Source organism: Desmodus rotundus, chromosome 7, assembly GCF_022682495.2.
Source record: "Desmodus rotundus isolate HL8 chromosome 7, HLdesRot8A.1, whole genome shotgun sequence".
Taxonomy (NCBI): Eukaryota; Metazoa; Chordata; class Mammalia; order Chiroptera; family Phyllostomidae; genus Desmodus; species Desmodus rotundus.
The window spans coordinates 35,314,866-35,328,522 of NC_071393.1; the positions used below are offsets into that span (position 1 = coordinate 35,314,866).

General features: G+C 44.7%; 1 protein-coding gene across 2 annotated transcripts in view; it reads left to right on the top strand.

Moving 5' to 3' along the window:
• The window catches only part of EDC3 (enhancer of mRNA decapping 3), a 51,252-nt gene that overhangs the window by 14,420 nt on the left and 23,175 nt on the right, over window positions 1–13,657 (top strand). For both annotated transcript variants that reach the window (XM_045192731.2, XM_024557373.3), the window contains exons 2-3: window positions 6,135–6,345; window positions 9,334–9,647. In XM_045192731.2, the coding sequence (XP_045048666.1) occupies window positions 6,182–6,345; window positions 9,334–9,647 (478 nt within the window). In that variant the 5' untranslated portion in view covers window positions 6,135–6,181. The remainder of the gene's footprint in view (window positions 1–6,134; window positions 6,346–9,333; window positions 9,648–13,657) is intronic.

A 13,657-nucleotide genomic window follows, 5' to 3' on the forward strand; every position in this document is an offset into this window, starting at 1 on the left:
GCAGACGGCCAGTGGGCATAAAACCCAGTGCGTGTCAGCATTGCCCTGAGAGCTCTGGTAACTCTTTCGGAATAGTCAGAGAAGGATGGGGGTCAGCTGATCCGTAAATATTTTGTAAAATTCTCCTGTGAAGCTGTCAGGTCCAGGGCTTTTGTGTGCTGGGAGTTTTTTGATTACTGCTTCAGCTTCACCAGCTGTTAACAGTCCGTTCAGGCTTTCTGCTGCTGCTTGATTCAGTTTTGGAAGATTATGTGTTTCTAGAAATTTGTCCATTTCCCTCAGGTTTTCAAACTTCTTGCCATGTAGTTTTTCGTAGTAATTTCTTACAATCCTTTCTATTTCTGTGGGATCAGTTGTCATTTCTCCTCTTTCATTTCTGATTTTATTTATTTGGGTCCTCTCCCTTTTTTTCTTGATGAGTCTGGTTAAAGGCTTGTCCATTTTGTTTTATCTTTTCAAAGAACCAGCTCCTGCATTTACAGATCCTTTGAATTGTGTTTTTAGTCTCTATGTCATTTAATTCTGCTCTGATCTTGATTATTTCCTTCCTTCTACTCTCTCTGGGCCTTGTTTCTTGTTCCTCCATTTCTTGTAGAGGTAGGGCTAGGTGGTTTATTTGAAACGTTTCTATCTTTTTTAGGTAGGCCTGTATTGTTACAAACTTCCCTCTCAGGACTGCCTTCACTGTGTCCCTTAGGTTTTGGACTGTTGTGTGTTCATTTTCATTTGTTTCACATAGTTTTTGATTTCTTCCTTGGTCTCATCATTAACCCATTCATTGTTTCATAGCATGGTATTCAGTCTCCATGAATTTGAGTGTTTCTGAGTTTTTTCCTCAAGGTTCCTAGTTTCAAGCCCTTGTGGTCAGAGAAAATGCTTGGGATAATTTCAATTTTCTTGAATTTGTTGAGGCTTATTTTGTGTCCTATCATGTAGTCTTGTCTTCTTACAAGTCTAGGAAGCACAATCAAGAGGAACCCAAAGAGGCCCCTTGCAAGACACATCGTAATTAAAATGGTAAAATTCCAAGACCAAGAGAGAATCTTAAAGACATCAAGGGATGAACAGGAAGTAACATACAAAGGAGCCCTGATAAGGCTGGCAGCTGACTTCTCAATGGAAACGCTCCCAACCAGAAGAGATTGGCAAGGAATATTCCAAGTAATGAAAACCAAAGGCCTGCAACCAAGGTTACTCTGCCCAGCAAGGCTCTCAGTTAAAATGGAAGGCCAAATAAGGACATTCCCAGACAAGAAGCCTCAAAGAATACACCTCCTCCAAACCAGCTCCGCAAGAGATGCTCAAGGGTCTGCTCTAAGAAAAGGAAGAAGAAGAGAGACGGAGGAACACAGGTACAAAGTGGGTAAAATGGCAGTGAACAGGCACCTGTCAATAACCTTAAATGTAAATGGATTAAATGCTCCAATCAAAAGACGTAGGGTAGCTGAACAGATAAGAAATCATGACCCGCACATATGCTGCCTACAAGAGACCCAACTCAGAGCAAAAGACCTACACAGACTGAAAGTGAAGGGATGGAAACAAATATTCCAAGCAAATGGACAGGTAAAAAAAGCCAGAGTAGCAATACTTACTTCAGACAAAATAGACTTCAAAACAAAGGCCATAAAAAGAGACCTAGAGGGACACTTCATAATACTCAAGGGAAGAATCCACCAAGAAGACATAAACATTGTAAATATATATGCTCCCAACATAGGAGGACCCAAACATGTAAGGAAAATCTTGGAGGACTTTAAGAAGAATATAGACAGCACCACACTTATACTAGGGGATTTTAACACCCCACTGTCAACAGCGGATAGACCTTCCAAACAAAGTATCAACAAGGATATTGTGGCATTGAACGATGCCCTAGATCAAGTGGGCTTAACTGATATATATATATGACCTTTCACCACAAAAAAAGCAAAATACACGTTCTTTTCAAATGATTTAACTATTTTAGTTTCTTTGCCTTTCCATATACATTTTAGAATAATCTTTACAGTAACAAAACATCTCACTGGGACTTTGGTAGGAATTGCATTAATCCTGTATACTAATTCAGGGAGAATCAACATATATCGAGTCTTTCAATCCACGAGCACGGTATAGCTCTCCATTTATAACTGACTTTTTCATAAGCATTGTATAGTTTCAGTGTACAAGTGCTGTAAGTGTTTTGTTAGGTTTTTACCTCACATTTCATTTTTTGAGCAATTATAGATACTGCACTTTAAATTTGTGTCCGTATTTTTATTGCGAGTGTATTAAACTAAGGTAGACTTCGTACGTCTGTCTTGGATCTCTGACTTCGCTGAATTCACTTATTAGTTCTAAGAGTTTATTTTGTAGATCTGTGGGATTTTCTCTTAGGCAATCATGTCATCTGCAACTAGGGACACTTTTCTTTTTCCTTTTCAATCTGCGTGCCTTTTCTTTTCTTTGCCTGCCTTGTAAGAAGTTCCAGGGCCCTGTTGAACAGTACTGGTGAGAGTACTCATCCTTGTCTCGTTCCTGATCTTGGGGGGCAGCATTCAGGTTTTCACCGTAAGTACGTATATACTGTTATCTGTAGGTTTTTCAGATAGTCTTTATCGAATTGATAAAATTATTTTTCTGAGCTTTTATCATTAACGGGTGTTGAACTTTGTCGAATGCTATTCTACTTCAATTGCTAGATCATGTGATATTTTTCTTACATAGTAGATTGCATTGATTGGTTTTATAGTATTGAACTAGCATTTCATTCCTTTTTTTAATATATTTTATTGATTATGCTATTACAGTGTGCCATTTTCCCCCTTTATTCCCCTCTGCCCTGTACACCCCTTCCCACCCTCATTTCTCCCTGCTATAGTTCATGTCCATTAGTCATACATATAAGTTCTTCAGTGTCTACATTTCCCATACTACTCTTAACCTCCCCGTCTATTTTCTACCTACCATTTATGCTACTTATTCCCTGTACCTTCTCCCTCATTCCCTCCTCTCCTTTTCCCTCCCATTAATAACCCTCCATGTGATCTCCATTTCTGTGATTCTGTTCCTGTTCTAGTTGTTTGTTTAGTTTGTTTTTAGGTTCGGTTAATAGCTGTGAGTTTGTCATTTTACTGTTCATATTTTTGATCTTCTTTTTCTTAAATAAATCCCTTTAACGTTTCATATAATAAGGGCTCGGTGATGATGAACCCCTTTAACTTGACCTTATCTGAGAAGCGCTTTATCTGCCCTTCCATTCTAAATGATAGCTTCACTGGATAGAGTCACCTTGGATGTAGTTCCTTGCCTTTCATGACTTGGAATACTTCTTTCCAGCCCCTTCTTGCCTGCAAGGGTTCTTTTGAGAAATCAGCTGATAGTCTTATGGGAACTCCTTTGTAGGAAACTGTCTCCTTTTCTCTTGCTGCTTTTAAGATTCTCTCCTCATCTTTGATCTTAGCTAATGTAATTATGATGTGCCTTGGTGTGTGCTTCCTTTGGTTCAACTTGTTTGGGACTCTCTCAGCTCCCTGGACTTCCTGAAAGTCTATTTTCTTTGCCAGATTAGGGAAGTTCCCCTTCATTATTTGTTCAAATAAGTTGTCAATTTCTTGCTCTTCCTCTTCTCCTTCTGGCACCCCTGTAATTCGGATGTTGGAACATTTAAAGCTGTCCTGGAGTTTCCTAAGCCTCTCCTCATTTTTTTTGAATTCTTGTTTCTTCATTCTTTTCTGGTTGGATGTTTCTTTCTTCCTTCTGATCCACACTGTTGATTTGAGTCTCGGTTTCCTTCCTGTCACTATTGGTTCCCTGTACATTTTTCTTTATTTCACTTTGCATAGCCTTCACTTCTTCCTCTATTTTGCAACCACACTCAACCAATTCTGTGAGCTTCCTGATTACCAGTGTTTTGAACTGTGCATCTGATAGGTTGGCTCTCTCTTCGTTGCTTAGTTGTATTTTTTCTGGAACTTTGATCTGTTCTTTCATTTGGGCTGTATTTTTTTTGTGTTGGCATTTCTGTTACCTAAAGGGGCGGAGCCTTGGGTGTTCACCAGGCCCCGCCCCGCTTCTCACTGTAAGTGGGGGAGGGGCCGAGAGGGAGCAACGGCGCTTGCTCTCCTCTCTCTGCTGGTTTTCAGTCACTTCCCTCAGCTACACATGAGCAAAGTGGGCCCTTCTGGTGCTGATTCCCGAGTGGGGGGCCTCTGTACATTCTAGGCTCCTGTGGGTCTCTCCAACAAACTCTCCTGTGAGGCTGGGAGTTTCTCCCACTGCCGCCTCAACCCCCACGGGTTTGAGGGGGGTTGAGTGGTTTGAGGCTTTATTCCCCCGAGGTGGAGCCCTGGGTTTCGAGGTCTGTCTTGCTCCCCAGTTGTTCCTCCCGGTTTATTTGCACACAAATTTGAGACCATCTGCTCCACCAGCTGCCGCCTCACACAATCTGCCAGCCGCCACCTTGCCACAAGTCCTCTCCACCCGGCTGCCCTTACTGGTGTGGATGAGTGTTTCTGCTTTATCTCTTTGGTTGTTGGACTTCCATACAGTTCCATTTTCTGGCTGTTCCGGTGTTTGTTTTTAAATTGTTGTTGGTCCGTCTTTTGGTTGTGCGAGGAGGCGCAGTGTGTCTACCTATGTCTCCATCTTGGCCAGAAGTCCTGCATTCTTGAACTGAACCCGGTTATGGTATATAATTACATACACCATATAGTGCTGTATATGGTGTATATAATTTTATATATTGCTGAATTCTGTTGGCTGACATTTTAATAAGGACTTTTGTGTCTCTATCCATGAAGGTGCCCTGTAGTACTTTGTTTTGGGTTTTGTTTTCTTTTTGTTGGTGATGATGGTGATAGTGGTTGTATTGTCTGGTTTGGTATCTGGGTAATTTTTCTTCATTCACTGGTGATAAAAATCATATGATCTTTCTTTGGTTTGCAGCCCGGCACTCAGTCCACTGAGCAACACCAGTCAGGGCTGATCTTTCTTCTTTATTAATGTGGTGATATGAATTAATAGATTTCTAAAATATCAAAACCAACCTTGAATTCCATGAGTAAATATCTAAAAATCATAATATGTTATTCTTTTAGAATATATTGTTGGATTTGATTTGTTAATATTTTCCTAAGGATTTTTGGTCTAGATTTTAGATTTTATTTATTTATTTTTATAGAGAGGAATGGAGGAAGAAAGAGAGGGGGAGAAACATCAGTGTGTGGTTGCCTCTCACTTGCCCCCTACTGGGGACCTGGCCCACAACCCAGGCATGTGCCCTGGCTGGGAATCAAACCAGCGACCCTTTGGTTCTCAGGCCAGCACTCAATCCCTTAAGCCACACCAGCCGGGGCTGAACTTTTCTACTTTTCTAATATCACTTAAAGCTCTAGTTTTCCCTTTAAATGCTGTTTTAAGCTTATCCCACAAATGTTACAGTTTTCTTATCACTCAGTGTGAACTATCTTTAACTTCCCAGGTTATTTAGAAATGTCTTGCTTAATTTCCCAATATTTGAGAATATTTGACAAATCTCATCAGTTTCAAATAGAATTTTGTCATGGACCAAGACTGTCTCGGTCTGATTTCAGCCCTTTGAAATGAGGTGTTACTAGTGCAAGGCCGCATATGTTGGCCCCCCTCCCGTGCGGACCTAAGAAGAGGGCACATTCTGCAGTTGTTTCGCGCTGGGCTCTTCGTGCCTTCAGCCCTCTGTCAAAAACGTTCTGTCCAGAAGTTACACTTATCATCACGAGAGGGTTAGTCTGATACGAGCTACTCTGACATTGCCAGTACTATTTTTTATACATCGTTTCTTCATAATATATTCTCTTTGAAAGCATTCTAATGGCAGGTATATTAAAATACAATAGGTTGTAAACAGGTTATAGTTTGTGTGATTCATTGTCTGTAAATATACATTTTTATCCGGTACATGTACTTTAAAGCAATTGTAAGGTCTTTGTATATATTAAATGATACTGTTTTTTCATTAATACGCATACTCTTTCTGGAAAGAAGTTTTATTTTTTTACGTTTTATTACATCAATTAAGGATGTGACAGAATATGCATTATTAAGCAACACCTGACACCGAGCCTGACATAATTCTTTACTGAATTTAATTAAAGATTTGTCTCTTTCTCAAGGTATACTGCCTGGCTGCTCCTCTCCACGGTGGTCTCACATCTGAAACATGGCTGCGGACTGGCTGGGCAGTATCGTGTCCATCAACTGTGGGGACAGCCTGGGTGTCTATCAGGGAAGAGTGTCGGCGGTGGATCAGGTCAGCCAGACCATCTCTCTCACCCGGCCTTTCCACAACGGAGTGAAGTGCCTGGTGCCGGAAGTCACCTTCAGGTGAGTGTCCCGACTGATTCTTCCAGATCTGGTCTGGGGGTCAGCGGAGCTTGAACTGAGGCCAGAATGCCGGTGGTGTGGCACGTAGGGCTGCTTTTGAGTGGTCTTCTTGTCAGAGGTGAGGTTTTGCAGTGTTGGATCGTGTCGTTAGCAGACTGTCATAATTAGCTCTCAGCTCACGGTTCAGGGTTTGTGAAACGTTTTCTGATCTCTCTCAAGCATGGAATATCACATTATTTCAATGGGTCAAATTCAGAATTACCTCTGTTTTCTTTTGTGGTTTTAGATTTTCTTTCTCAGTTTTATATCACTGTGCTTGCTTATCTAAGGCAGGCGCGTATTTTCCTCTGCATAACTGTAGCTCTCCTTGCAGATCTCTGTTATGACTTATTTCCAGAGCACACTGTAGCCAGAGCTGAAGTCCCTGGTTACAGGAATGTGCTTTCCTTAGTGTTTGCCAGCATATCTGAAGCTGAGTTGTCTTCACATCCCTCTTTTCACCAGTTAGGCCAACTCATGTTAGAAAAAATAAAAGACTGTGGGGCAAGAGCTTCCTTAACTTTCTGAACAATACCTACACATAGCCTTCTTTGCAGGTGGATCCGTTTTCATTTCTCACCTCCTGGGAAGTCTCAGGGGGGAGAAACTCCCTGGTACTCAGGCCCCCTTGTCACGTGTGCTTCCCGTGCCCTCCTCTCCCATCTCCTTGGAGGCCCAGACCACCCTTCTCACGTGTGGAGTCCCAGCCGCCACACTGCCCTTTTCCTGACCGCATTCTCGCCTCCCCAGGCTGCCCCTCGTACAGGCACCCCCACCCCACATATGGCTCGTTGCCTTCTCTCCACACCCAGATTTCTTTTCAGAGCAAAATAATCTGCCTTCATTTCCTTTGTGGCCTCATCCTCTCCTCCCTCCTTACCCAACCTCACCTTTTTTCCAACTTTACCATTTTGCTTAGCGAGCTCTTGCCAAGGTTACAGATGGCCCAGTTGCCAAATTCAGTGTCGGTGTGTCAATTATAATCTATTCAAATGCTCCCCGACTTTTTTTTTTTTAATCCTCAGCTGGGACATTGTCTTTTTTATTGCTTTTTGAGAGAAAGGAAGGGGGCGGGGTGGGAGGAGAGAGAAAGAGAACAACATCGTTGGAAGAGAGAAACACTGATTGGCTGCCTTCTCGTGCAGAGCATCCAGCCCGCGTCCTTTCAGTCTCCAGAACAGGGCTCCACCCTCGGAGCCCCGCCAGCCAGGGCAGGCTGCTCACTGACTTTGGAAAGTGTCCATCTGTTTCTTTTAGTTTCTCTGTCACTCCTTCGGGTTTTTTTTTCATGTTTTCCTCTGATCCTTTATCTTTCTTTTTTTCCAGGTTCCTTTTTTTATACTCACTTCTTAAGATTGGTTTCCTCAAATTTCTGTCTTTGATTCTTTTCTCCCTTTGCTCCCTAGACGATCTCATGTGTACGTTCTTATACATGACTGAGGCCCCAAGTCGTCTTTAGTGTCAATGATAACCACTTACTGAATTCTCAGTAACTGAATACTAGACTTAATGCTTCGCATATGTCATGTCACTTGTCCCTGTAGGACTATTTACAAAGTGGCCATCGTTACTACTGATGACTTCTCTGTTTGCCTGTGCCGAATCTTCAGTTTAGACCCATTTTCTGAGGTCCAGATACTTTAATTGTCTGCTGGGCGTCTCGAGGTGGAAAGTTGAACTCATGTTACCTACAGATTTACCCTTAGTAGGTGACTAATGACACTTTCCACCCAAGTTAGAAACTTAAGAATCATAATAAATTCTTCTTCCTCTTTGATCCCCCTGTTCAGTCAGTCACCAGACCCTGTGGGTTTCAAATGTCTCCCGGTTCCATCTTCCCTTCTCCCTTTTCACTGTCACTTGCCCTGTTTCTCCATTCTTATTTCTTGCCTGGTCTCCTAACTGGCGCTCTTGCTTCCATTTTCTCTGCCTACAGCCGCCAGAAAAATCCAGTGTGGTTATGACTGGCCCCTAATGGCCTCCACGGGCCTTACCTCCTAGTGGCCCTGCACAAGCACCCTTCCCTTCAGTCACGCATAACAGTGGCGGTCATCAAGCGGGCTGCGTATTCTCAGTCTCCGAGCCGTGGCCTGAGGCGCCTGGCCAGCTCTTATTTTCCATCCACCCAGACTTAACATGCATGTTTCAGCCATGTCTGCCTGACTAATGGCTTTATTTTCCTTTTGGGTTCCCTAGTCTCCTGTGCACCCCTCTATCATAGTATTTGACACTTTAAAGCACTTTCCCTTTGCTATTGAATGTATTGGGGTGAGGCTGGTCAACCACATCACACAGATTTCAGGTGCACGGCTCTGTAATTCCACAACACGTCATCCGTGCACTGTAGTGAGTGCTCCCCAGCCCACGTCAGGTCTCTTTCCCTCCCCGTGCCCCCCTGTGTCCTCTCCACCTGCCAGTTATAATCTGTTACAGCAGCGGTCACCACACTGTGGTCTGTGTCTGTGAGTTTTCTCTCTCTTCTTTTTTGCTCAATCCCTCCACCCGCTCAGCCCCCAGATTGAACACTCGATTGTCTACTTGTCTTTTCTGACCAGACTGTGAGTTCTTTGTGGGCACGTATTGCTTTTCATCTCTATATACCCCATTCCCAGTGCAGGGCCTACCACACGCTCAGTACTCTGTATGTGCTGCCGAATGAGCATGTGAGCGAGTGAATGAAAAGAAGCTGCTGAGCATTCGGGAAATCTGAGATGCTGACGATAGTTTCGTGATTAACAGTGTGGCTCTTTGAAGGGCTGTGCGGGGTCAGTGCTATGTCGCCTGGCTGCGCTGTGTGTCTGTAAGTGCTCTACACCTTTCTTAGTTCTTGCCTTTGGTAACTCTTTGAAATGCAGCCCTGCAAAGGTGTAGCTGGTCGCCATTGACTCCAGTTTCATCACTCTTATCACTACTGTGTTTTTGAGAATTGGATTGTTTTGTGTATTTCAGGGCAGGTGACATTATGGAATTAAAAATTCTGGAGATACCAGGTCCTGGAGAAAACCAGCATTTTGGAGACCTTCAGACAGATTTAGGCTCCTCTGGTGTTGGGTACCAAATGGGTATCAATCAGAACGGCATGGGCAGGTTGGTCAGGAAGCCAGCCCCTCCCAGCAGTGCCCCTCAGAACATCCCGAAGAGGACGGATGTGAAGAGCCACGATGCGGCCGTCTCCCCGCAGCAGCAGTGCCCCCGGAGCTGTGCGGACAGGCACGCGGAGCCCTTGGGGCAGCCCAGGAGTTTTCGGCGGCGACACAACTCTTGTAAGTCAGAGCGAGCTGGTGATTTCTTCTTAGCCCGAGGTTGAGGGCTGGACGTTCTTACCCACTGCTGTTCCAGAAAGGGCCCTCTGCTACCCTCATACGAAAGGATGTTGGCAGAGCTTCACAAAGATGTACCACGTTCTCTTATTCCAGGGCTATTTCCTCAACTCCTGAGGGAAAAGAAAAGAGCTGCTAGACACTCACACCAGTTCCTGCCCTCTCCGCTACCTCCCTTTCTCCCAGAAAACATCGCCTAGAGTTCCCGCAGACAGAAGTGGCAGTGTGTTTGCTCTGGTGACCGGTGCTGGTAGTGGTATCTGAGCGGAACCTGCACTGGAGCTGTTCCAGGGGATTCCTGGATGACTTTCCTTCTTGTGACCTGGCGCCCAGCCTCCATTAGAAGAGAGGGAGGCGACTGGTCTAGACATCTCTGTGACCTTAGGTTCTGACTGGTGGTTGTGAACTTGCTGGACTCACCGTCCCTGCTGGCGTAGTTAGGTCACTAGAATCTGCTTTGCTCCGTGACGTGACGTACTGGCTGAAATACTGAGCGTCTGTTACATAATGATGAATTGTAACAGATTCACTGGAGTCTGTGTGGCACTGATGTCAGGGGTCATCCTTTGAACTTTTGAAGATAACCGATTCTGTGAATAAACTTTTGAAATTTTGAAATTTAGAAAATGCATTTCAGGATACTTTTCCTCAGTGCTGCTTCAGTGGCTGTCTGAATGACCATGATTGAAAGCCTGAGACTGAAATTGAGTTGTTGCTTCTGTGCCCTTTGAAAAATTACAGGACGCTTCGATAGAAAATGAGTCTTTCCATTTAGATTTTAAAACCGTCACCACTTTGCTTTATTTTCTCTTTAGAAAAACAAAAACAAAACCAGACCTTTTTTTCTTTACTAAAAGTATTGACTTGTTTGTTAAAAGTTTAAATACTCAAGCAGTTTATAACCTCATACACTTGGAGATAATCTTTATTAGCCATTTATATATTTTTCAACATACTTTCTCCCTGTCATTAACATATGATATTATTATGGTGCATTTGTTACAATTAATGAACCAATGTTGATACACTGGTATTAACTGAAGTCTACATATTATTCATCCAGCAGACACATTACATTTAATAGTCATATTGCCTCTTGGCTCTGATGGTTTCTCAGACTTGCATTGTTTTCGATGACCTAGTTTTGATAAGTATTCATCCGATATTTGGTAGAATGTCCGTCCGTTGGTATTTGATGTTTTTCTCATGACTATACTGGGATTATGTGTTTTGGAGAGGAAGACCCCAGAGATAAAGTGTTATGAACATTATATCACATCAAAGGTAGCTGTCCCCTGGGTGCCCAGGCCCTGGGGTTTCTCAAGTGGTGCACACCAAGGTCAGCTGCAACCTGTGTTCTGCCTGGGGCCACCCGGCTTGAGCTGTGAAAGCCGTCTGAGACGGCCGCTGCTTGTGGTGCTGGGCTTGGGGATCCCAAGGCAGAGCCACGCCGTGAATCTAGGTGGTTGCTGCCAGTGTAGGGCCTGGGGCCACTTAGCAATAGGTATAGGGGCAGAGGGGTGGGGTGTGTGGCGTGCTCACTGAGTCTGGCTGTTGCTTGTTTGAGAGGATTTAGGAAGTTGTGAAGCATGAGCCAAGACCAGCCATTCTATGGGAAAGCTGCGTGAGTGGGCCCGTAAGTTGGGTGGGACAAAGTCTCTGGGGGTCTCCAGGGCGAGGCGTACAGTGTTAGCCAGCTTGATGGAGACTTAGTTATGGCACCAGCCTGCCACCTTGGTGGCTCTGTGGGTCAGAAATGGGACAGTGGCTTCTGCCCGCCTTTCTGTCTGCGAGAAAGCTGTCCCCCAGCTCTCACCTTGATGCCAGACACTTCAGTTCCTCCCCGTGTGCCACTGGTGCCTTTCAAGCTGCTACCCTGGCACTGGAGCTCTGAGGGAGTAAGTGTGTGTGGGGGTTCTTTAAGAGTAGTTGCTTGGGACTCCAGAAGTTTCTTCCACTGACTCAATCCTCACTGGTGTTTGCTGCCAAAAGTTATGGGAACTTAGCTTCCTGGCTCCGGAACCATGGGCTGGGGGCCTGTTGTAGGGCTGGGACTCCTCACTCTTGGGGTGTCCCTCCCGAGCTGTTAGCCACCATGCGTGGGTGTAGGACCAGACCATTCCACATCCGCACCTCTCCTGCCAGTCTGGATGGGTGTGGTTCCTTTAATTCTGTAGTTGTCAGACTTCCATTCAGCTCGATTTCTGACAGTTTTGAGTGATGGTGGTTCTATATTTTAGCTGTAATTTTGATGTGGTTGTGCAAGGAAGTGAGCCGTGTTCACCTGTGCTGACATCTCGACCGGAAGTTGGTTTTTGACTTTTGATGTTGACCTTAATTGCCTGGCTGAGGTAGTGTGTGTCAGGTTTCTTCTGTAAAGTATCTCCTTTCCCCCCTTTCCAAACTGTCCTCTCTGTAAGGAAGTCACTACATGCACCCCAGACAAAGGAGTGGGAGGGCATCGTGCACCTGAGATTTCCCTCCCATGTATTGATTTACTCAATCACTTATTTGTTATCAGTATGGACTAAATTCTGTATGCTTTATGTTAGTGCTCATCGCTTCAGCTCGAACCGCAGGGAGCTCTTTCCGTTGGCTGCCGTGGACCTTTGACATGCCCCGTGGCACGCCCTCTGACGTGCACTCACGTGGGGGGTTTCTTTGCTTTCTGGCACCACAGGAGGCTCCAGGTCTGTCTTCCTCCTAGGAGCAGCCTCGTCCCGAGGAGCCCTGTCTCCTCCTGCTGGAGAGTGGCGGCACAGACCCGGTCTGGGTGCTTGACGTGCACACCGCTCCTGGGTTCGCCCTCTCAGCCAACAGAGCCGGGAAATGTGTGTGCGCGCCATCTGTGTGTACATGCGGACGATGAATACTTCTGTCCCGTATGAAGCCACATATGAGTTTGTGTGGGTATCCGCAGTTTTAGTCCATTACCATGCGGGCCATTCTAGCCTCCCACAGTGAGACACCGTCTCCGCCCATCCTTCCCCCCCCTTTCAACTGCGCTGTTCCGGTGTCCAGGTGTAGCGGTGTAGGAGTTACCCATCTGTACCCTCGCCCCTACCTGACTTGTTTCCGATGGCAGATTCTGTCACTCACTGCTTTTCGTCCTGAGATCCCCCAGTCTCTCGGCGGTGGTTAAAAATTTTTGTACATTAAAAGATAATAACAAAAGAATTTTAAATTTATGTACATTGAAGCTCACTCTTTGGCTTCTGAGGCTCTGTGGATTTTAACAAATGCAGTGTCCTGCGCCCATTGTTGCAGTATCTCACGGAAACCCCGTGTTTTACCTGCTCGGTCCTTTCCCCGTTCCCTTCACGACCTCTCGGCCCCGACCCTCCTTTCTGCCTCAGCAGCAGCTGGTCTTTGTACCAACCTCTGTCGTTTTGCCTTCTCCAGAATATTGCATAATTTCTTTAATTTTTATTTTTCAATTACAGCTTACAGTCAGTGTTATTTTAGCTTCAGGCATACAGCATAGTGGTTAGACAGTCACACTGTACAGGTGATTCCCTGATACTTCAGTGCCCACCTGGCCCCACACGTATTTGTTACAATATTATTGACTACATTCCCTGTGCTGTCCCTAACATCCCCGTGGCTGTTTTGTAACTACCAGTCTGTACTTCTCAGTCCCCTCACCTTCTTCACCCCTCCCCCCCCCCCAGTATCTCAGCAATAAAGTCACACAGTTGGTAGCTTTTCCAGACTGTCTTCTTCCACTCAATAGCATGCATTTAAGATTGTTCCATCTCTTTTTGTGGCTTGATAGATCATTTTCTTTTATTTGTGAATAATATTTTATTGTACAGACGTTTACTTCTCCACTTACCTATTAAGGGATATCTTGGCCACTTCCAGCTCTTGGTGATTATGAATAAAGCTGCCATAAACATTTGTGTGCAGGTTTTACGTGGACATAATTTTCGGGTAAGTTGTGTAAATACCGA